The sequence below is a fragment of the Haliotis rufescens genome, unplaced genomic scaffold (genome assembly GCF_023055435.1).
Source record: "Haliotis rufescens isolate VD_foot unplaced genomic scaffold, xgHalRufe1.0.p SCAF_20, whole genome shotgun sequence".
Classification (NCBI taxonomy): Eukaryota; Metazoa; Mollusca; class Gastropoda; order Lepetellida; family Haliotidae; genus Haliotis; species Haliotis rufescens.
Genome location: NW_025963891.1, coordinates 12825983 through 12852344, shown reverse-complemented (window position 1 = coordinate 12852344; position 26362 = coordinate 12825983). Strand labels below are relative to the sequence as shown.

Genomic DNA, 26362 nt, shown 5'->3' with positions numbered 1-26362 from the left:
ATTTTCATCCGTTCATAAAAAAGCAACATACACATTGCGTAATTTTCGATAGTAGATATATAAAGCCGTTCACTTGTTTTCATTTACAGTTAGGCAGCAAGATCATTAGGCTTATATTATTTTCATCCGTTCATAAAAAAAGAAACATAAACATTGCGTAATTTATAATGCGTAATCTATAGTTCACTTACTTTCATTTATAGTTAGGCAGCAAGTGCTATCATTATCTCTTTCCGAGCACACTGTCATATTTATCCCAATGATTATTTAGAATTTATAGTAACATTTGCATTCATACACATAAGTACTAGGAATAATGTGTGTTTATTGAAACATGTGTCATATTACAATAACAATCAAACAAACAAATACAAAGAACTGCTTTCAAACGAGAGACCATAACACTAATACTTAATACTTGGGGCTGCAATGTAAATATAGGTGTTGAAAAAGTGAAACATCAAAGTATAATCTATCTTGTTCCGCTGATACACTGGCTACAGCAATATGGGGAGTCATATTCTACAAATCTAAATGCGTTCGGACATTCCGGGCAAGTGAAGCTGCCAAGGTTTCAAGGACTTTGAAGGTCGTAGGAAGATGGCGCCAAAAATAGCACCACACACTCCGCTAATCTGCAGCAGCATCCCAGAATATCGTCTTTCAGCCCAGCCTTTCGAGCCGGTCCGTGAATCGAAAACTTACAACCGTACATGTATTCATACCAGAAAAGCACGAATGTAGCATTCTTTGAAATTTTAAAATGTGTATGCATAGTTATTTTAAGCAGGAGCCATGGTGAAATTTGTTCAAAAATAATTAAGAAACGTTTCATTAACGTTTCCAATGAATCCACTAGATTTTTCAAGAACTATTTTCGTGTCAGTACTAACACCACGTTCAGTCAATAGTTGGATCCAACTGATTAGTATGATTAAAGGCCACTACCTACAGCCGACAACACTAAAACCCTAAAACCCTAGTGCTCTTATAGATCTAAGGTTGATTTAAAGTACCTTGAAATGCGAGTTCTAGGGTTCCACTGAGCGACCTTAGGGCTAAGACTATCATAAATCTATTTTAGAGTATGAATTAAGTAGTAGCATAAGGATCGCTGTGCGCAAAAAGGCGCATGTTCCGATGAATGTGACAAAGGACAGATAGTATTATGCTTGGACACAAAGCGATGAGAAATAGCATCACAGTGGTAAGACAATAGAAATCCTTGCGTGTTTAAAACTTCCTTTAACCAAGAAGCATTTTGGTTTGGACCAGAACTAGAATTACTGCCTAAGTCTGTTAGAATGTCTTTCAATTGAATACCACCTCAAAGTTTTGGTTTGAATATTATCGTCATTCACAAACTGTTTATGGCATTCTTTTGTGACAGCATAAACGTTCCTTTTCAGAGGGAGGTAATATTTTCAAAAGCATATGGATTTAACTTCTTTGAGAGGCATTTAGAAGTTGGAGTACACAGTGAGGATAAGATATATGGATGAACAACTTCTTTAGGACAATTAGGAGCGACGTTTCGGTGTAGGTTCCAACAGTGTTATCACGCAAGTGATACTCCTAATTGTTATAAAGAAGTTGTTCATCCATATAACCTATCCTTACTTGCTATGAATTTACATAGCATAAGCAATGTTCTGTCTGCGCAAGTGACATGAGTTATAACTTACGTAGATCAGAGAAGCGGTGTATCTAGCTCTCAAGTTGTACAAAACGGCAGCCTCGTTAAGGTAGGTCAAGTTAGCCATGTCGTCAATCTTCTCGAACTTGGGGGGATTCATCTGCATGATGTCATCCTTCTTGACGGTTCTTTGCTTTTGAGGGACAAAACACATAATCATCAAACTATGCACATTTGTTTTCTTAAAAGCAAATAAATATCAGTATCTCTGAAGCATATGTATCCCTAATGTCAGACATACAAAGTTCCTCGAAGATGTGTCAATACTTTTATACAAATCGCATAAAATAGGAAGAACTTTTCAAGAACAAATTCAGATGATGTTACACTTGGTTTCCTAATAAATGGACGGTCATATGTCCTGTATTTACACAGGGGATGTAGTTAATATCAGGTAAGGTTATAAGCCACTGTCTAGCATAAATTGTATCATAAATGCAATCAGATTATATTTACCGCGTTATTATTATTCTGCCTGACGGTGATTTCATCTCCTTTGGTGCTTTCAATCTCACAGGCCAAAAACCCTTCCTTTTCGTCAGGAATCCAGCAGGCCTTTTTACCATCAAAGGTCTGGGTCTGTTCTCTCATCAACTTCTTGCGATCTACCGCAAGGTACAACATATCGGGATCTTGGGGATCGAACGACATCTTGGAAGATGTGGTGGCGACAAGTTCCTACTTCTGCCGAAAGGTAGCACTGAAAGTGCGAAGTTTTGTGTCTGCCGTTGACAAATGAGAACTCCTCACCACGGTAAGCCTACTGGAGACGAGCAGAACAGCTCAAGATCCGGCAGCTGAAGGACAAGGTCAAGGTTAAGTTATGTGGTTCGAAGGGCGATAACTGCTTCTTACTCCCGCACGTCATTGACGAGCAGCGACTGGTGAATTACACACCAAGCATGTAATTTTATGTAATGGTTTAACGTTTAGTGATTGTATTATTAGTGACCATATCTGTCAGATTTGTGAAATAGAACAGCAAAACAACAACCAATATTTCTAAAACTATACATTATAAATGACGATGCTACTGCTTGTGTAAACAACACGTAAAGAAACGGTGATAGACATGTAAACAGGTCAATATTTTGGATTAAAACCACATTCAAATGGCATGCAGGTGTGAGTAATAGCAGCAGGTATATATCATCTTATAGTGTAAGGCGTTTAAACAACCCAAGCCAAAACACATCCTTCAACATGCGATATGGAAACCTATTAATGACTCATATAAGACTCTTTCGAATAAGGACATTGTTATCTACAATACAAGCTAGTGTTAGAGGAATGTTATTTCAAGAGTGTAAGGTTTAACATGCTCTTTTTATATTCGTATGGCGTTTTGCAATAATTGCAACACCTAAATATTGATAGAGGCGCATAAGATATGTGAATCCTATCTATCTTAATCCCTCACATTTACTCTGTTTCTATACATTATCCAAATGCAAAGCAGAAAAAAACATGTACTTGAAACTAATAAAAATGATAAGTATATACTAATAATATATTGGATTAAATTAAAGCATGCTCATTTATAAGAACACTTGTTATATGCATCCTCAAGCCTATTAACTATTAACAAATGTTGACAGTGGCTGTCAGCATCCATGCATGACGTGTTGTCACTGATCCCATGTGAAGTAAAATCCTAGGAATGGTCACACACTAGGTTCCAGTGATATCCGGACGCTCCATGGGATAAGGAGTATATCCATCCGCTGATGCTAGAGGGTCCATAGCGCATCCCGAGATCCCAATATGGATTTTAACACATCCGGGTTTTGAAACACACACCAAATCTCGTACAGTGGGTCCACACACACAAATGAAAATCCACTTACGTTATGTTAGGATCAAGCCGTTCGTGCAAGGGGTGTTATGATACAGAGGACGTTGATAGGAATCGCGTCTTTGTGACACTACAGTAGGTGGTGATAGGCTTTGGGAGTTCTAAGTGCACTTGAAGGTCAAGGGTCATTCGAGAAAGTAAAAGTTTGTGATTTAAATTAAAGTTCTTAAAGTTTTTTTACAATTTGAAACAAAGCTGTTAAATGTGGATATGAAGGTGATGATGTAATAATAGTGAGAGCAAAAACAAAAAAAGAATGAATGTTTGATAGGACAGAGAGAGACACACATCACAATCCGTGTACTTACGTTCAAAAGCTGTTCTGTGGAGATACACGGGACCATCCAATTTATACCACTCATTATGATTCTCAGACGTGACATTATGCAAACGCATTTCTGATTGGTTAGTTTCTTTTCCTCGACCAATCAGAAAATATGTAACTTAATACGTAGCCGCTTCTGTATAAGGAAAGTCCGGGAATCCGTGGCATGTGTTAGCGCTGCTATGACTGCCCACTTCGGCAAGGCGGAGAAGCTGCGCCAACGATAAGGACGAGAGAGCGGGGGTGATGCGTGTGCGCGTGTGTGTGTGAGCACTCGACCTCTGCACTGCAGACCCCCTGGGATGCTGGGCATTCGGGCGTGAGGCATAACCCGGCAGGGGCCATTATTCAATTACTGGGCCAATTACCACATTGTCTGTCGGCATTAATCATAATAGGCGTCAATTTAGATTACCTCCCTACCTCCTAAAGGGTAAACACGTTTACTGATAGTTCTTTTGCTTTTATTCAACATTAATGTAAATTCGATTTAAAACATAGAAATTGAAATCCTCATTTGTCGCTTTAGATTAGTCAGTTAAACATGCTTCATATAAGAAACGCATACCAGTCAGTGGACGTAGCTATTAATATAATCTCTGGGCAATCAGCATTGGTTAATATACAGTGGACACCAGTTAAACCGAAACTGATAAATATATTTAAGCATGTGTACGTTACTTTCCATCAGCAAAACATTATGCCAATTATTTAAACAAGAAGCTAAAACAATACACAGTGTGTCCGTAGCTCGTAAGTCTGTCTTCACGTCTGTTGTTTTTTCGTTGGTAAATTCATCCACACCTTCACATGATTTAGTATCACCAGCCTCAGCAGCCTGTGAGATGCAGGCCGGCTTGTGAATGGTAATACGTTCTGGTTTCCATGGCAACGTGAGGTTGGAGTCGAGATGAGATGTGTATGTATCTTATAGGCAGGGATCCAGTATCTCGGTATACTGCTGGATCGGAGATAACTCCCAAAAGTTTGCCTACCTCACAACATGGCACCGTGGTAGCCTGTGCCCTTATATGGCGGTGCAGACTGGATAGAGCGTTCGCTCTCGTGTCATGGGCTAACTAAATACAACACTGGCATGGAGTTGGTGGAACTTTATATGGAACCTATGCTATCTATATATTCTCAGAACAGTTGTTAAATGCCCTTTTCATGATCAGGCAGTCTTACACCCACTCATCACCTTGACACTTCTTCCATATGGCTGTAAATATATGATTTTCTTTATTATTTCGTTTTATACTTTTATATAAAATGATGGATTGTGTCATGGTGTTGAATATCGTTAAGGAATTCGGAGTTTTAGTTAAATATTTTGCTACTGAGAAATTGAACTACTTGAGATTATTTTCGGAGCTTGTTTACCTAAGCCGTCTACAGACATACGCCTCTCCTTCAGAATCCGATATGCTCCTCACAATCGCTAATTGTTCTTTAAACATTTAGAAAATAATATTTTATTCCACCTGAATAGCACGTGGGCGGTAAAGAAATCACGGCGGACTGATGCTTTCCGCAAGTTATCTAGATGTATAAGTTTCCTAGGGTTGTGTAGTACCACGAGGCTGAGGATGATTCCCTCAAGAGCACCTTGACGCAGACAGCATGACTTGTACTGGCTAGAACGTGCACACATACCTTGACGCAGACAGCATGACTTGTACTGGCTAGAACGTGCACACATACCTTGACGCAGACAGTATGTGACTTGTACTGGCTAGAACGTGCACACATACCTTGACGCAGACAGTATGTGTCTTGTACTGGCTAGAACGTGCACACGTACCTTGACGCAGACAGCATGACTTGTACTGGCTAGAACGTGTACTCGCAGCTTAACGCAGACAGTATGTGACTTGTACTGGCTAGAACGTGCACACATACCTTGACGCAGACAGTATGTGACTTGTACTGGCTAGAACGTGCACACATACCTTGACGCAGACAGTATGTGTCTTGTACTGGCTAGAACGTGCACACGTACCTTGACGCAGACAGCATGACTTGTACTGGCTAGAACGTGTACTCGCACCTTGACGCAGACAGTATGTGACTTGTACTGGCTAGAAAGTGCACATGAACCTTGACGCAGACAGTATGTGACTTGTACTGGCTAGAACGTGTACAAGCACCTTGACACAGTTTTACACAAACATATTACATATTACATATATAGTTTTACACAAGAAGCTTACAAGGAGCCAATATCACATAGTTTTACTCAAGGGTACACTAGGAGCCAAAATAACATACTTTTACACAAGGGCACACAAATAGCCAATGTAACATAATTTTACACAAGGGCACACAAGGAGCCAATATCACATAGTTTTACACAAGGGCACACAAGCAGCCAATATCACATAGTTTTACACAAGGGCATACTAGGAGCCAATATCACATGGTTTTACACAAGGGTATACCAGGAGCCAATGATACATTTTTTTACTCAAAGGGCACACAGGGAGCCAATATCACATTGTTTTACATAAGGGCATACTAGGAGCCAAAATCACATAGTTTTACACAAGGGTATACCAGGAGCCAATATTGCATCGTTTTACAGGAGGGTATACTAGTGCCAATATAACATAACTTTACACGAGGGCATACAAGGAGCCATTATCCAATAGTTTTATACAAGGGCACACAAGGAGCCAAAATCACATAGTTTTACACAAGGGCATACTAGGAGCAAATATCACATAGTTTTGCACAAGGGTACACTAGGAGCCAATGTAACATAATTTTACACAAGGGTATACTAGGAGCCAGTATTACATGGTTTTACACAAGGGTATACTAGGAGCCAATGATACATGATTTTACATAAAGGGCATACAGGGAGCCAATATCACATAGTTTTACATAAGGGCATACTAGGAGCCAAAATCACATAGTTTTACACAAGGGTATACTAGGAGCCAGTATAACATTGTTTTACACAAGGTTATACTAGGAGCCAAAATCACATAGTTTTACACAAGGGTATACAAGGAGCCAATATCACATAGTTTTAAACAATGGTTTACTAGGAGCCAATATCACATAGTTTTACACAAGGGCATACTAGGAACCAATATCACATAAAGTAAGACGAGTTCTATGGATGAACAACTTCTTTATTACAATTAGTGCGACGTTTCGGTGTAGATCCTAACACTTTTATCAAGCAAGTGATGGGTAGTGCTAAGCAACATAGGTATATATACTCTGTGTCCATCTATCAATTTACTGTATAAACATTGATGTTAATAACATATATACCTATGTTGTTTAGCACGATCCATCACTTTCTTGATAAAGTTTTACACATAGGCAAACTAGGAGCCAAAATAACATAGTTTTACACAAGGGTATACTAGGAGCCAATATCACACGGTTTTCCACAAGGGTACACTAGGAGCCAATAAAACATAATTTTACACAATGGCGCACAAGGAGCCAATATCACATGGTTTTACACAAGGGTATACCAGGAGCCAATATCACATGGTTTTACACAAGGGCATACTAGTATCCAATATAACGTGGTTTTGCACGAGGGCATACAGGGAGCCAATTTCATATAGTTTTACACAAGGGTATACTAGGAGCCAACATCACATGGTTTTACACAAGGGCATACTCGTAGCCAATATCACATAGTTTTACACTTGGGCATACAGGGAGCCAATATCACATAGTTTTACACAAGGATATACTAGGAGCCAATATTACATAATTTTACACACGGGTATACTTGGAGCGAATATCACATAGTTTTACACTAGGGTACACTAGGAGCCAATATTACATGATTTTACACACGGGTATACTTGGAGCGAATATCACATAGTTTTACACAAGGGCATACTAGTATCCAATATCACATAGTTTTACACTAGGGCATACAGGGAGCCAATATCACATAGTTTTACACAAGGATATACTAGGAGCCAATATTACATAATTTTACACACGGGTATACTTGGAGCGAATATCACATAGTTTTACACAAGGGCATACTAGTATCCAATATCACATAGTTTTACACTAGGGCATACAGGGAGCCAATATCACATAGTTTTACACAAGGATATACTAGGAGCCAATATTACATAATTTTACACACGGGTATACTTGGAGCGAATATCACATAGTTTTACACAAGGGCACACGAGGAGCCAATATCACATAGTTTTACACTAGGGCATACTAAGATCCAATATCACATAGTTTTACACTAGGGTACACAAGAAGCCAATATCACATAGTCTTTACATAAGGGCATACTAGGAGCCAACATCACATAGTTTTACACAAGGTTATACTAGGAGCCAATATCACATAGTTTTACACTAGGGCATACTAGGAGCCAATATCACATAGTTTTACACAAGGTTATACTAGGAGCCAATATCACATAGTTTTACATAAGGGCACACAAGGAGCCAATATCACATAGTTTTACACTAGGGCATACTAGGAGCCAATATCACATAGTTTTACACAAGGTTATACTAGGAGCCAATATCACATAGTTTTACATAAGTTGAAAGAGGGAGCTAATGTTCAAGGTATGACCCAGGTGGGTGGGTACAAAGGGTCAATATATTACAGTTGTATTCAAGCCTAATTAGCTCCCTCTCTCAGCTTGTGTGACACTGTGATATTGCCCATTGGTATACCATCTACCAGAAGCCAATATCACATAGTGTTACACAAGCTGAAAGGGGGAGTCAATGTTCAGGGTATGACCCAGGTGTGAACAAAGAGTCAGTATATTACAATTATACCGAACATGCCGAAGGTACCAAAGTCATATAATGTCACCCAACCTGAAGCAACGATGGAGCCAGTATCATATATTATCTTACAATGGTTAGATTTCTCGCCAGGATAAGTCCAGCGGATAAAAATGGCATGCTTTGGCTTTGGGGTCATTTAAGGATACATATGCAAATATAATAGGTCAGGTAGGTACTACAACGGAGTCGCCCTTTGTTTATCGACTACGGGGTCAGAATTTACCATTGGGTATCCAGACAAATTACTGCGATAATTGTTATCATTTACAAAATAATAGTCTAAAACACCGAAAATCAGCGTCTAAATGGGGCGTAGCTAGGGCCTGTCACAAGTGTAGCAACATTGGAGATATAAACTGCGAAGCAATTTAGTGAAGATGGAAGACGTAACAGCTTCGGGTTTGCCATACAGGTGCTTGTAGACCTCTGCGTCTTGGGGCCTTTTCCTGACTTTACAATAGCTGTGTTTGTCCAAAACAAGTCCGAAATTGTATCTTGTTTTATTTTGTCGCTGGGCGGGACATATGACTGCATTTACTAACATTATGACAATGTAATATAAGGCAGACTCGACACGTCTCATAGTCTAGAGTAGCGTTCCTTTCATAAGGGCAATTATTCTTCCCGCCTGACCTATGGTTTGCAACGAAAGACGATTTAAATACATTAGCTTTAAATTATTTTACTTTTTGCCAATATGGTCACTGTCTGTCTTAGTTTGGACAATAGTACCTGTTGTCACTGTCTAATCACTGAGTTTGTGACGTAATATATTAATGTGCACATTCCAGGAAAGCTTGCAATGTTTAGGCACCGTTTGTGAGAGAGAAACTATGGGATATAAGAATAACATTACTGGTATATGATAATGAGGTTATCACGTTAGTGTGTTTTGGGATGGTAAATGGTACCATAGTAAATTGGGATGGTAAATATCCTGTATAAGGAACACGTATTAAATGCAATATTTATTCTTAATACAGGATATTTACCACGCAAACGCGTGATAACCTCTACATTACAAAGATGCAGCCAATATCACCGAATCCCATGAAGTAACACGTTTTGTTTTAGCCATGCCTTATACGTGACAATATGACAGAACCCATAGGAAGAAGCACGTTATGTTTTAGCCATTTCCTGTACGTGACAATATGACAGAATCCTAGGAAGTAGCACGTTTTGTTTTAGCCATGCCTTATACGTGACAATATGACAGAATCCTAGGAAGTAGCACGTTTTGTTTTAGCCATTTCCTGTACGTGACGGGGGGGGGGGGGGTTCAAGGAGGCCATGACAACACAAACAACATACACACTAAATATGTGTAGCCCTATTGAAGGACATCACTGCTCATAGCCACACGCTTACTGGTTATTCTAAAGCACGTCATTTAGGTGGTGAAGGTAAAATTGGGTTTTACGTCGCTTCCAAGATTATTGCATAGCGACGGGCATGCACGCGCGCGTGCGTGTGTGTGTGTGTGCGTGCGTGCGTGCGTGCGTGCGTGCGTGCGTGTGTGCGTGCGTGCGTGCGTGCGTGCGTGCGTGCGTGCGTGTGTGTGTGTGTGTGTGTGTGTGTGTGTGTGTGTGTGTGTGTGTGTGTGTGTGTGTGTGTGTGTGTGTGTGTGTGCCTCTTTATAGTGCTAGCACACTAAGATACCATGTCGTAGTTTAACATGAATACCCCACCCAGACACAGTACACTGACTCCGAGCCGTCCAATCATTGTTGCCAGGCAGGGTAACAACAAGTAATGTCTTTTGGTATGACTCGGCCGGGGATCGAACCCAGAACTTTCCGCTCTCCGGGCGGACGCACTACCACTAGACCACGGCGGCGGTCGCACTTAATTTAAATACAAAATATTTACTTTCTTTTATTTCATTCACACAGGTGGACTTGTCTAATTCTACCCCCATCCATTCACTGAACATTCTAACACGTGTTAACATAACCTTGGTTACTTTGTAGTTGGCTCATCTGAAATAGCGTTATTTGTAGAGACATGCCTATCTATTCAAAGGTGTTTTTAAATTCCTTATATCAAAGGGTAATTTTACTCAAACGGTAAAAAAGGCCCGGTTGAAGGGATGGCGATGTTTCCAGACAGTGTAATGCGAGTAGGGCCTATATACAGCCTGTTAGAGCGACGCTGTTGGGTGATGCGGTCGGCAAGATGGACCTCCAGAGAATCTGAGAAATATCCGCTGATCTTACACACCTGTTATGTGTTGCTTGAAGCTGTGCAAGCCAGTTGCTATCTGCCTCGATCCCGATACGCCAACACACAACTGGGAAGTAAATGTCATTATGTTAAATTGGGTGTGTAAACCTATCTGTGTGTATGGGTTGTTCAGATGTCTGAGACTCCATGTGTAACCTACCTGTGTGTATGGTGTGTTCAGATGTCTGAGACTCCATATGTAACCTACCTGTGTGTATGGGTTGTTCAGATGCCTGAGACCCCATGTGTAACCTATCTGTGTGTATGGGTTGTTCAGATGTCTGAGACTCCATGTGTAACCTACCTGTGTGTATGGTGTGTTCAGATGTCTGAGACCCCATGTGTAACCTATTTTTGTGTATGGGTTCTTCAGATGTCTGAGACTCCATGTGTAACCTACCTGTGTGTATGGTGTGTTCAGATGTCTGAGACCCCATGTGTAACCTATCTGTGTGTATGGGTTGTTCAGATGTCTGATACTCCATATGTAGCCTACCTGTGTGTATGGGTTGTTCAGATGTCTGTGACCCCATGTGTAACCTACCTGTGTGTATAGTGTGTTCAGATGTCTGAGACTCCATATGTAGCCTACCTGTGTGTATGGTGTGTTCAGATATGTTAGACCCCATGTGTAACCTATCTGTGTGTATGGGTTGTTCAGATGTCTGAGACCCCATGTTTAACCTACCTGTGTGTATGGTGTGTTCAGATGTCTGAAACTCCATGTGCAACCTACCTGTGTGTATGGTGTGTTCAGATGTCTGAGACTCCATATGTAGCCTACCTGTGTGTATGGGTTGTTCAGATGTCTGATAATCCATGTGTAACCTATCTCTGTGTATGGTGTGTTCAGATGTCTGAGACTCCATGTGTAACCTACCTGTGTGTATGGTGTGTTCAGATGTCTGAGACTCCATATGTAGCCTACCTGTGTGTATGGGTTGTTCAGATGTCTGATACTCCATGTGTAACCTATCTCTGTGTATGGTGTGTTCAGATGTCTGAGACTCCATGTGCAACCTACCTGTGTGTATGGTGTGTTCAGATGTCTGAGACTCCAAATGTAACCTATCTCTGTGTATGGTGTGTTCAGATGTCTGAGACCCCATGTGTAACCGACCTGTGTGTATGGATTGTTCAGATGTCTGATACACCATATGTAGCCTACCTGTGTGTATGGGTTGTTCAGATGTCTGATACTCCATGTGTAACCTACCTGTGTGTATGGTGTGTTCAGATGTCTGAAACTCCATATGAAGCCTACCTGTGTGTATGGTGTGTTCAGATGTCTGATACTCCATGTGCAACCTACCTGTGTGTATGGTGTGTTCAGATGTCTGAGACTCCATATGTAGCCTACCTGTGTGTATGGGTTGTTCAGATGTCTGATACTCCATGTGTAACCTATCTCTGTGTATGGTGTGTTCAGATGTCTGAGACTCCATGTGCAACCTACCTGTGTGTATGGTGTGTTCAGATGTCTGAGACTCCAAATGTAACCTATCTCTGTGTATGGTGTGTTCAGATGTCTGAGACCCCATGTGTAACCGACCTGTGTGTATGGATTGTTCAGATGTCTGATACACCATATGTAGCCTACCTGTGTGTATTGGTTGTTCAGATGTCTGAGACTCCATGTGCAACCTACCTGTGTGTATGGTATGTTAAGATGTCTGAGACTCCATGTGTAACCTACCTGTGTGTATTGGTTGTTCAGATGTCTGAGACTCCATGTGCAACCTACCTGTGTGTATGGTATGTTAAGATGTCTGAGACTCCATGTGCAACCTACCTGTGTGTATGGTATGTTAAGATGTCTGAGACTCCATGTGTAACCTATTCTTGTGTATGGTGTGTTCAGATGTCTGAGACTCCTTGTGTAGCCTACCTGTGTGTATGGTGTGTTCAGATGTCTGAGACTCCATGTGTAACCTACCTGTGTGTATGGTGTGTTTAGGTGTCTGAGACTCCATGTGTAACCTATTCTTGTGTATGGTGTGTTAGGATGTCTGAGACTCCTTGTGTAGCCTACCTGTGTGTATGGTGTGTTCAGATGTCTGAGACTCCATGTGTAACCTACCTGTGTGTATGGTGTGTTTAGGTGTCTGAGACTCCATGTGTAACCTACCTGTGTGTATGGTATGTTCAGATGTATGAGACTCCATGTGTAACCTATTCTTGTGTATGGTGTGTTCAGATGTCTGAGACTCCTTGTGTAACCTACCTGTGTGTATGGTGTGTTCAAATGTCTGAGACTCCATGTGTAACCTACCTGTGTGTATGGTGTGTTTAGGTGTCTGATACTCCATGTGTAACCTACCTGTGTGTATGGTGTGTTAGGATGTCTGAGACTCCATGTGCAACCTACCTGTGTGTATGGTGTGTTCAGATGGCTGTGACCCCATGTGTAACCTACCTGTGTGTATGGTGTGTTCAGATGTCTGAGACTCCATGTGTAACCTACCTGTGTGTATGGTGTGTTCAGATGTCTCAGACTCCATATGTAGCCTACCTGTGTGTATGGGTTGTTCAGATGTCTGATACTCCATGTGTAACCTATCTCTGTGTATGGTGTGTTCAGATGTCTGAGACTCCATGTGCAACCTACCTGTGTGTATGGTGTGTTCAGATGTCTGAGACTCCAAATGTAACCTATCTCTGTGTATGGTGTGTTCAGATGTCTGAGACCCCATGTGTAACCGACCTGTGTGTATGGATTGTTCAGATGTCTGATACACCATATGTAGCCTACCTGTGTGTATTGGTTGTTCAGATGTCTGAGACTCCATGTGCAACCTACCTGTGTGTATGGTATGTTAAGATGTCTGAGACTCCATGTGTAACCTACCTGTGTGTATTGGTTGTTCAGATGTCTGAGACTCCATGTGCAACCTACCTGTGTGTATGGTATGTTAAGATGTCTGAGACTCCATGTGCAACCTACCTGTGTGTATGGTATGTTAAGATGTCTGAGACTCCATGTGTAACCTATTCTTGTGTATGGTGTGTTCAGATGTCTGAGACTCCTTGTGTAGCCTACCTGTGTGTATGGTGTGTTCAGATGTCTGAGACTCCATGTGTAACCTACCTGTGTGTATGGTGTGTTTAGGTGTCTGAGACTCCATGTGTAACCTATTCTTGTGTATGGTGTGTTCAGATGTCTGAGACTCCTTGTGTAGCCTACCTGTGTGTATGGTGTGTTCAGATGTCTGAGACTCCATGTGTAACCTACCTGTGTGTATGGTGTGTTTAGGTGTCTGAGACTCCATGTGTAACCTACCTGTGTGTATGGTATGTTCAGATGTATGAGACTCCATGTGTAACCTATTCTTGTGTATGGTGTGTTCAGATGTCTGAGACTCCTTGTGTAACCTACCTGTGTGTATGGTGTGTTCAAATGTCTGAGACTCCATGTGTAACCTACCTGTGTGTATGGTGTGTTTAGGTGTCTGATACTCCATGTGTAACCTACCTGTGTGTATGGTGTGTTAGGATGTCTGAGACTCCATGTGCAACCTACCTGTGTGTATGGTGTGTTCAGATGGCTGTGACCCCATGTGTAACCTACCTGTGTGTATGGTGTGTTCAGATGTCTGAGACTCCATGTGTAACCTACCTGTGTGTATGGTGTGTTCAGATGTCTCAGACTCCATATGTAGCCTACCTGTGTGTATGGGTTGTTCAGATGTCTGATACTCCACGTGAAACCTACCTGTGTGTATGGGTTGTTCAGATGTCTGAGACTCCAAATGTAACCTATCTCTGTGTATGGCGTGTTCAGATGTCTGAGACCCCATGTGTAACCGACCTGTGTATATGGATTGTTCAGATGTCTGATACACCATATGTAGCCTACCTGTGTGTATGGTGTGTTCAGATGTCTGTGACTCCAGGTGTAACCTATTCTTGTGTATGGTGTGTTCAGATGTCTGAGACTCCTTGTGTAACCTACCTGTGTGTATGGTGTGTTCAGATGTCTGATACTCCATGTGCAACCTACCTGTGTGTATGGTGTGTTCAGATGTCTGAGACTCCATATGTAGCCTACCTGTGTGTATGGGTTGTTCAGATGTCTGATACTCCATGTGTAACCTATCTCTGTGTATGGTGTGTTCAGATGTCTGAGACTCCATGTGCAACCTACCTGTGTGTATGGTGTGTTCAGATGTCTGAGACTCCAAATGTAACCTATCTCTGTGTATGGTGTGTTCAGATGTCTGAGACCCCATGTGTAACCGACCTGTGTGTATGGATTGTTCAGATGTCTGATACACCATATGTAGCCTACCTGTGTGTATTGGTTGTTCAGATGTCTGAGACTCCATGTGCAACCTACCTGTGTGTATGGTATGTTAAGATGTCTGAGACTCCATGTGTAACCTACCTGTGTGTATTGGTTGTTCAGATGTCTGAGACTCCATGTGCAACCTACCTGTGTGTATGGTATGATAAGATGTCTGAGACTCCATGTGCAACCTACCTGTGTGTATGGTATGTTAAGATGTCTGATACTCCATGTGTAACCTACCTGTGTGTATGGTGTGTTTAGGTGTCTGAGACTCCATGTGTAACCTATTCTTGTGTATGGTGTGTTCAGATGTCTGAGACTCCTTGTGTAGCCTACCTGTGTGTATGGTGTGTTCAGATGTCTGAGACTCTATGTGTAACCTACCTGTGTGTATGGTGTGTTTAGGTGTCTGAGACTCCATGTGTAACCTACCTGTGTGTATGGTGTGTTAGGATGTCTGAGACTCCATGTGCAACCTACCTGTGTGTATGGTGTGTTCAGATGGCTGTGACCCCATGTGTAACCTACCTGTGTGTATGGTGTGTTCAGATGTCTGAGACTCCATGTGTAACCTACCTGTGTGTATGGTGTGTTCAGATGTCTGAGGCTCCATATGTAGCCTACCTGTGTGTATGGGTTGTTCAGATGTCTGATACTCCACGTGAAACCTACCTGTGTGTATGGGTTGTTCAGATGTCTGAGACTCCAAATGTAACCTATCTCTGTGTATGGCGTGTTCAGATGTCTGAGACCCCATGTGTAACCTACCTGTGTGTATGGTGTGTTCAGATGTCTGAGACTCCATGTGTAACCTACCTGTGTGTATGGTGTGTTTAGGTGTCTGAGACTCCATGTGTAACCTACCTGTGTGTATGGTATGTTCAGATGTCTGAGACTCCATGTGTAACCTATTCTTGTGTATGGTGTGTTCAGATGTCTGAGACTCCTTGTGTAACCTACCTGTGTGTATGGTGTGTTCAGATGTCTGAGACTCCATGTGTAACCTACCTGTGTGTATGGTGTGTTTAGGTGTCTGAGACTCCATGTGTAACCTACCTGTGTGTATGGTGTGTTAGGATGTCTGAGACTCCATATGTAGCTTACCTGTGTGTATGGTGTGTTCAGATGTCTGAGACTCCATGTGTAACCTACCTGTGTGTATGGGTTGTTCAGATGTCTGAGACTCCATGTGTAACCGACCTGTGTGTATGGTGTGTTCAGATGTCTGAGACTCCATGTGTAACCTACCTGTGTGTATGGTGTGATCAGATGTCTGAGACTCCATGTGTAACCTAATCCGGCGGCCTCCATTTCCTCATAAAAACGCTATCCTTGAAATAACAGCAAACTGAAATCTTGGCAGCTTCTTCTAAAGAGAGTGCCCTGTTCGCAAGCACTTTAAGTTCTAGGTCTTCCCCCTGTAACTTATTTAACTGCTCTCTACCAAGAAGTGGATTCTCAACAGCCAAACTGACAGAATTGTGAGTACTCTCCCTCTGAACTTTAGAAGGGCGATGAGAGTGATCCCTAACAGTGCCAGCCAAATCATAACTGAAATCATTCTCAGAAGACCATGGGGCGGTCGGGAAGCCTAGTGGTTATAGCGTTCGCTCGTCACGCCGAAGACCCGGGTTCGATTCCCGACATGGATACAATGTGTGAAGCCCATTTCTGGTGTCCCCCGCCGTGGTATTGCAGAAATATTGCTAAAAGCGGCGTAAAACTCACCCACTAAGAAGAACTTTGTTTAGCCATAGCACGAGAAACAACACACGAAGGGAGAATACCTGGAATGTCTTTTTCCAGATGTCTAGTACTTTCCCAAGTGCTAGGCTCAAGACAAAACAACAGGCTCAGACACACATTTTCCCCTGCCAAATCAGTAGAATGAGCAGGTCTACACCTCTAACAGGTGGCGTTTCTACGACCCCAACCTTGACCAACCCAGACATCGAATGTGTCTTTAAATTCACAAATGAAGAGGTGCACTGGTAATACCATCCAAAAATTTGAAGAGCACCAGTATCCGTCAAAACGGTAAAGGGCTCAACATTGGAACCGTCACCTTTAGCTGACACAAAACCTTTACTCACCAAAGGTGAGTGCTCCACAGACTTTGATGACTGGTCTACAACAGATATCTCTTCATTCGTCGAAGCACAAACAGGGTGTGACCTGACATTCACAAATGAGTGGAAGAATGTCTGTTCTTGAAAGCGAGATTTCTACTCTCAGAAATGATACGCTCTGGCGAAAATTCAAAAATATCTTTAGAAATAACTGAAGTAAAACTTTTTGTCAACAAACTCATAACCAGACTTAGTAGACTTAGAACTAAATCTAGGAGGGGATGAACTATCCATTCCTGATTTGTAACCCTGCGAACTCCTACCTGTAAACCCCGACTGCTTAAAAACTAACCATGTGAGTGAGGTAGCGAATAATCATCAGCTAAAGTAGCAGCCCTGTGTAACTAATCCACTTTCTGCACGTCAAGATCTGTCCGAATGTCCGTTGACACACATTGCCTAAAGTCCTCCAGCAAAATGCCTGAAACTATTATCACCAATGACCGCCTTTGAAGTACACCACCTATTAAACAGTTTCCTTCTCCCTTGCAAACTCAACAAAGGTAGAAACACTCCTTGTCTTAGCAAACCTAAACTTTTGCCTGTAAGGTTCGGGAACCAATTCATAAGCCTCTTCAGCCTCAACAACCTGATAATCAGAACTTCTGTCAATAGGTTAGGCAGAATTAACTTCCTGAGCTTTCCCCCTAAACACAATTTCTAACTGTTAGCCACCTCACCCTCCATTATGACCAAAACAAAACTCTTTAAAGACATGGACTAAAAAATATCGTTAAAATGTGCAAGTATGCATATATTTATACAACAGGGTGTGTTTGTCAGGAATGGAATACTGTAAGGGACATTATCGCGATCTCGCATTCTCGTGTTTGGGGCATATTTAGCTCGTTTCCAATGGTCGAGATGGCGAGAATGCAAGATCGCGAGAATGTCCCTTACAGCATTCCATAGCTAGGACATGTTAAGGCAAAGTAATTCGTATATTACATATCTAATTCCTTTTTACTGGCCCGTACAACATCTGAAGAGAGTCAAACGACACCGCCGTTAATAGATTCTCAAATCAATCCAGGCAATGCTTCATTACCTGGGTGCTATCTTTCCCATGATGAGCCAATGTGGGATATCTTCACAAGCAGTCTACCTGAAAAACGCTATACATAGCACCCCCATTCCACACGCACAGTACTCAGAGTTGGGAGCCTGAACGAGCTCCTGATTACAGGCCGTGACACACACACGGTACACTGTATTGTGGAGCCTGAGAGAGCCCTGTTTACCTGCCGTGACACACACACGTACACTGTATTGTGGAGCCTGAGCGAGCTCTGTTTATCTGCCGTGACAGAGACATGGTACACTGGATTTTGGAACCTGAACGAGCCCTGTTTACCTGCCGTGACAGACACACGGTACACTGTATTGTGGAGCCTGAGCGAGCCCTGTTTACCTGCCGTGACAGACACACGGTACACTGTATTGTGGAGCCTGAACGAGCTCTGTTTATCTGCCGTGACAGAGACATGGTACACTGTATTTTCGAACCTGAACGAGCCCTGTTTACCTGCCGTGACAGACACATGATACACTGTATTTTGGAGCCTGGACGAACCCTGTTTACCTGCCGTGACAGACACATGGTACACTGTATTGTGGAGCCTGAGCGAGCCCTGTTTACCTGCCGTGACAGACACATGGTACACTTTATTTTGGAACCTGAACGAGCTCTGTTTACCTACCGTGACAGACACATGGTACACTGTATTGTGGAGCCTGAGCGAGCTCTGTTTATCTGCCGTGACAGAGACACGGTACACTGTATTTTGGAGCCTGAGCGAGCCCTGTGTACCTGCCGTGACAGACACATGGTACACTGTATTTTGGAGCCTGAACGAGCTCTGTTTACCTGCCGTGACAGACACATGGTACACTGTATTTTGGAGCCTGAACGAGCTCTGTTTACCTGCCGTGACAGACACATGGTACACTGTATTTTGGAGCCTGAACGAGCCCTGTTTACCTGCCGTGACAGACACACGGTACACTGTATTTTGGAGCCTGAACGAGCTCTGTTTGCCTGCCGTGACAGACACATGGTACACTGTATTTTGGAGCCTGAACGAGCTCTGTTTACCTGCCGTGACAGACACATGGTACACTGGATTTTGGAGCCTGAACGAGCTCTGTTTACCTACCGTGACAGACACATGGTACACTGGATTTTTTAGCCTGAGCGAGCTCTGTTTATCTGCCGTGACAAAGACACGGTTCACTTTATTTTGGAGCCTGAACGAGCCCTGTTTACCTGCCGTGTAGGTGGTGTTTGGAGAACTATGTTGAGGAGGGTGAAGACAAGAAAACGGCCTCTGTATGTGGTGTTAGATGCTCATGTTGAGGAGGGTGAAGACAAGGAAACGGCCTCTGTATGTGGTGTTAGATGGCCATGTTGAGGAGGGTGAAGACAAGGAAACGGCCTCTGTATGTGGTGTTAGATGGCCATGTTGAAGAGGGTGAAGACAAGAAAACGGCCTCTGTATGTGGTGTTAGATGGCCATGTTGAGGAGGGTGAAGACAAGGAAACGGCCTCTGTAGGTGGTGTTAGATGGCCATGTTGAGGAGGGTGAAGACAAGGAAACGGCCTCTGTAGGTGGTGTTAGATGGCCATGTTGAGGAGGGTGAAGACAAGAAAACGGCCTCTGTATGTGGTGTTAGATGGCCATGTTGAAGAGGGTGAAGACAAGAAAACGGCCTCTGTAGGTGGTGTTAGATGGCCATGCTGAGGAGGGTGAAGACAAGGAAACGGCCTCTGTATGTGGTGTTAGATGACCATGTTGAAGAGGGTGAAGACAAGAAAACGGCCCCTGTATGTGGTGTTAGATGGCCATGTTAATGAGGGTGAAGACAAGTAGGGGCTTCTGTAGATGCATGGATAAAATTACACGAATGGATCACTTAAATCAGTAATGACACCAGGTGTTCGCGAAAATATACATTTGGGTGTGAATCAGAATCACACACCAGGCGTACAATGGTCCTACTGACATATGAAATAAGGTTGACGATGTTAACACATATCCCCCACAGAAGAAGGCTAACAATAAAGATTAACATGTATTCCTTGTAAAGGAAGGTTAGAAATAATGATTAACACATACCCCTCGTAGATGAAGGATAACTTTAGAGATTAACATATATACCATGTAAAGGAGGGTTAATCATAAAGATTGACTCATATACCTCTTAGAGGTGGGTTTACAGTAAAGATTAACATGTATCCCTCGAAAAAGAAAGCTGACAATAAAGAATAACATATATCCCTTGTACCGGAAGGTTAACAATAAAGAATTAACATATATCCCCCGTAGAAGAAGGCTAACAGTAAAGAATAACATATACGAGTATTCCACGTAGAGGAAGGTTCACAATAAAGATTAGCTAGCATATATCCCCCGTAGAAGAAGGCTAACAATAAAGAATAACATATATCCCCCGTAGAAGAAGGCTAACAATAAAGAATAACATATATCCCCCGTAGAAGAAGGCTAACAATAAAGAATAACATATATCCCACGTAGATGAAGGTTACGAATAAAGATTAACATATATCCCTTGTACTGGAAGGGTTAACAATAAAGAATAACATATATCCCCCGTAGAAGAAGGCTAACACTAAAGAATAACATATATCCCACGTAGAGGAAGGCGAACAATAAAGAATAGCATATATCCCACCTAGAAGAAGGCTAACAATAAAGAATAGCATATATCCCACGTAGAGGAAGGTTAAGAATAAAGATTAACATATATCCCTTGTACTGGACGGTTAACAATAAAGATTAGCATATATCCCCCGTAGAAGAAGGCTAACAATAAAGAAGAACATATATCCCACGTAGAGGAAGGTTAACAATAAAGAATAGCATATATCCCCCGTAGAAGAGGGCTAAAAATAAAGATTAACATATATCCCACGTAGAGGAAGGTTAACAATATTTAGTATATATCCCCCGTAAAAGAAGGCTACAAATAAATAATAACATATGTCAGACGTGGAGGAAGGTAAACAATAAAGAATACGATGTATCCCCCGTAGAAGAAGCCTAACAATAAAGAAAAACATATATCCCACGTAGAGGAAGGTCAACATTATAGAATAATATATATCCCACGTAGAGGAAGGTCAACATTATAGAATAACATATATCCCACGTAGAGGAAGGTTAACAATAAAAATGTACATATATCCCTTGTAGCGGAAGGTTAACAATAAAGATAATCACGCAATCTGCAATATTCCAGCTAAATGACGGCGGTCTGTAAATAATCGAGTCTGGACCAGACAGTCCAGTAATTGGCATCATTAACATCGATCCACGCAACTGGGATACCATGACATGCATCAACCAAGTCAGCGAGCCTGACCACCCGATCTCGTTAGTCGTCTCTTACGACAAGCATAGTCGCCTTTTACAGCAAGCATGGGTCCTAAAGACCTATTCTACCCCGGATCTTCACGGGTTCACACACAATGACTTATCATGACATCATCCAATGTCTGTACTGTAAAACCTAGGACGCAGTGCCCTGGTTCGCATGAACATTCTTGCAAACTGATCTTTATTTTTGACATATTGTTTACGTACGTCTCGCGTAGGTTATATTTGTAACAACGAGTTTAGCATGGCGATAAGAAACAACCACAAAGTTCTAAAACTGGAATTCATTTTTTAGGGAAATGAGCACATTCTTAACCTAAAAGTGCCGAATATACCCATGGAACGGTATTACTTGGAACTGAAGTTCTAACCAGACTGCACCAGCGAGTGCTGGTTGCACCGATGACATCCGAATGCTATAGCCAATGTGGGTCTTCCGAAGGTATACAACCACTTATATACAAGGACCGGATCTCTGTACAACGATATATAGTTTTCAAACGTCCAAAACCTGATCTCTTGACCTGCCCTCTCTCAACTATTAACACATTTCATCACAGCTCAAACCAACACGACCCACGCACCATCCCCCACCCCCTCTTATATTATGGGTCATGTCCGTCCGCGTGGGGCCGGGATATAACCAGCTGTCCATAAGACCGTCAAGCTGACACCTGACCCTTCGTATCTCGCCGCCAGGTGCTCGATTCATCATATTTGGTTGAGGCGGGCTGATCTGTCGGTGGTGTCCTGCACTATATCCCAGAGTAGCTGGTTGCGAAGACATTTATCAGCATAAAGTACAGGCCTATTTAAACGTTTACTGCAATTAATGGAGGCCCTACGGGTTAACCGCCATATTGTATATTCCGGAACTAATTGAACTGTAAATTCCCCACGTTATTTATTACCAGAGAGAGGGAATACTGTTTACGGTGCCTACTGGAAACTTGTTATTTCCCTCTTGATGCCTACCCTTGTACAATGAAACCCCCTTTATCCGGACCTCGTAAATCCGGAACCCTGACAATCGGGTTTAAGCGATATTATGCCTACTGTGTTTTCAATGTAGAGCTATCACGTTATGTCAGAGACAATATAGCGATGTTTGGTCCATGGTTATATGTATTTTAACCGTGCCAAATTAAATTCGGAACCGAACGCGCAAAACTTAAAATACAGTCTCTTTGTTTGTCGATATTGTTGCACAAAGTGAGTTGCCACGCATACTGTGAATACTGTAGAAACCGCAACTTGGCGTTTTGTTACCTATCATTATACGTATATTTAATACGTATAAATATAACTCAGAAGTACTTTCCATAAATATGTAGAAACCGCAACTTGGCGTTTTGTAACCTAACATCATACGTATAATTATATAAAAAATACAACTACGAAGTACTTTCCATAAATATTAGCTACCGCTGTGATGCGTCCGTCAAGTCGGCTGTCTTAATCAGAGGTGGTTATCGTGGTTTGATACCTTGTATATCCCATAACAAAGCTTCTTATCAAACATTGTTTATGATATGAATCGGTTGAACAAGAATATTTACGTTCGTTGGATTTTGTCATAATCGGCATCATAGGCCGTCTGCGTAACCTGCATGCAAGAAGGCGTCATCTCGATAATAAGTTCGTCCATTTCCGTAACTTGACCTCAAGAAGGTGTCCTCTCGATAATTGGTTCGTCCATTTCCGTAACCTGACCGCAAGAAGGTGTCCTCTCGATAATTGGTTTGTCCATTTCCGTAACCTGACCGCAAGAAGGTGTCCTCTCGATAATTGGTTCGTCCATTTCCGTAACCTGATTGCAAGAAGGCGTTCTCTCGATAAATGGTTCGTCCATTTCCGTAACCTGACTGCAAGAAGGCGTCCTCTCGATAAATGGTTCGTCCATTTCCGTAACCTGTGAGAAAACGCGACAAACCGATCATTATGCGCGTACGACTGTAAGAATCCCTCCTTAGTAACTTGTTTTTCAATGGATATGTTTTATAAATCACAGTTAAGCGACAGCTCCAGGTGTTGAATCATATTGAATGTAATAATACGTCGCGAATGTCAGTAAAGAGCAACTATTCCGTTGCTACGTCCCTGTGCTGAGACGGGTTCCTGTACATACAATTACCTCAAGAAGGCTATCAGGTTAAATTACAAGAGTGATATAAAATGTTCACCGTTGTATTCAACCGCGTAGATAGCTCCAAGGTTGCTCATGACGTCACTAATCCACTCTGCTGTCTGATGTATCTTTACCCGAGTAAACACTGTATCTGTTTCAAGGTGGCGAAAATAACGACTTAAATACTTCCTTTATTTATAGAGTTTAAGTGTACTAATAATAGAATCAATGTGTAGTCTCGGGAAACACTCCAACACGCCATTTTATAACTGCCACACCTGGAAGGATACCCGTGACGATCCGGGGTAGAATAGGTCCTCAGCAACCAATGACTGCCGTAAAAGGCGACTATGCTTATCGTAAAAGGCGACTAAAGGGATCGGTGGTCAGGCTCGCTTACTTGGTTGATGCATGTCATCGTATCCCAGTGGCGCCGCTTTTAGCAATATTCCAGCAATATCACGGTGGGGGACACCAGAAATGGGCTTCACAATGCTCATGATGTCAATAACTGGATTGTCTTGCCCAGCCCACACTTCACCTCACTTCACCTCACCACACTTCACCTCCCTTCTACCCACCGCACTTCACCTCACAACACTTCACCTCTTCACCTCACCTCTCTTCACCTCACCACACTTCACCTCCCTTCCACCCACCGCACTTCACCTCTCTTCACCTCACCACACCTCACCTCTCTTCACCTCACCACACTTCACATCTCTTCACCTCACCGCACTTCACCTCTCTTCACCTCACCGCACTTAACCTCTCTTCACCTCACCACACTTCACCTCTCTTCACCTCACCACACTTCACCTCTCTTCACCTCACCACACTTCACCTCCCTTCTACCCACCGCACTTCACCTCACCACACTTCACCTCTCTTCACCTCACCTCACTTCAACTCTCTTCATCCCACCAAGTGTGAAGCCAACAGGACCACGGTCGCGTCTATGGTCATGGCTGTTCGATGCGTTCCTACATAACATTGCTATCAATTTGGCTATCGAGGCAAAGTAAGAGCATGCGCTTTCTACGAAGAGCATAATACGATTCTTGTTCAAAAGTTGTTTGATGTAGGTTACAACATTCAAGGCCTCAGTATAGTATATAAAAAGTTGTATCGTAGATATGTGGACATTTCCAAACATGGCGCATCAGTGACAAAAATTATGTCAGTGCTCGTGTTTTTCACAAAGCGTGGTCAGTGTCTAACTCTACTGTTACCCCTGCTCGCTCACATTGCCTGGCTGTGTTAGTGTAGCGTCAGACCCCGCTTTAAAATGGCCTGCACAAAACGAATGAACCCATCTCACCAACTCCCGATGATACCCGCCTATCTGAATTCAGGATACCAAACAGTCATACCATCGAAATATTACTGAACACCCATAATCATACCAAATACAGTCACATTATCACCCAAATGTGCCAACGTAGGACGATCTCAGTACATTAATCTTATTTCCAGCACATCAACCCAGATTGCAGACACGAGGCCAGGCATTGGGGCAGTCTGTTAAAGCGCCACTTGGCCAATTTTCTGGCCGACCAGTCCAAGCAGGGGTCCTCGGCTCATACGAGTAACTTGCTGAACATACTGTGACAGGCGCCTCTCTACTCTGGCGTCGGTGTTATTTCCTACTGCTGCGTTCACCTTGCTGCACATGTGAGATGTTCCCCGCTCGTCAGGAGGTAGCCTTGCTCCAAGGCTGTACTGAATGATAAGTCCATGGGTGTAGAGTAATTCTATCCTTATAATAGGCAAGTCTAGATAAGCGAGACGCCAGTCTTTTATGGGGACAACATTTTCTGATTATTTATAAAATCTAGAAATTATTTTTTAAACTAATAATTATTGCCTAAGAGACTTGGGGAAGTCTGAGTTGAGGTACGTGTAGGGAACTCCCTCTGGACATGGGAGGAATCCATTTTGGATACGAACAGGTGCGAGGCACAGCGCGGCCGGGATCAACACACTTTCCATACATTAAATTAGGCCGGAACTATGGCGCACACCGGACGGGGGATGTTGAATACTGGGAAGAGGGTGATTAATCTGAGCTCTGCATTTTTTATTCTGTCAAATGAACAACATGTTATCGCAAAGTGACTGCCGTGATATGGCTTGAATATAACATGGGCTGACTGCGGGGTTAAAAGTACATTTACCAGTAACGTTACTACCCTGAAGCAAGTCTGACAAGAAATCTTCTTGTATATCGTTCTCCATTGAAGTGATTTATTTAGTGATGTTTATTACCGTAAAAGAAGACCCAAAATGGGCTTCACACTTTGTAGACGTGAGGAATCGAATCATATCTCAGGAGTGACGGACAAACACTGTAGTTAATAGGCTACAAAACCACTCTATACCCTCCTCGTTGCGACAATGTGAAATGGCGGGGTATATCCGTCCGTACCCTTTGATAGCTAAGATGAGGTCAATTCAATGTTTCGATTAAAAATACACATTAATTAAAAACGAAAAGAAAACATGAAATT

At 42.4% G+C, this 26362-nt stretch overlaps 1 protein-coding gene across 15 annotated transcripts in view; it reads right to left on the bottom strand.

Annotated features, from left to right (window-relative positions):
• Window positions 1–2493, bottom strand: part of LOC124131692 (myosin heavy chain, striated muscle-like) — a 41579-nt gene extending 39086 nt beyond the window's left edge. For all 15 annotated transcript variants that reach the window (XM_046495175.2, XM_046495146.2, XM_046495254.2 and 12 more), the window contains exons 1-2: window positions 2153–2493; window positions 1686–1829 (exon numbers count right to left, since the gene is read on the bottom strand). In XM_046495175.2, coding sequence (XP_046351131.1) covers window positions 1686–1829; window positions 2153–2347 — 339 coding nt within the window. In that variant the 5' untranslated portion in view covers window positions 2348–2493. The remainder of the gene's footprint in view (window positions 1–1685; window positions 1830–2152) is intronic.
• Between the last annotated feature and the right edge of the window lie 23869 nt (window positions 2494–26362).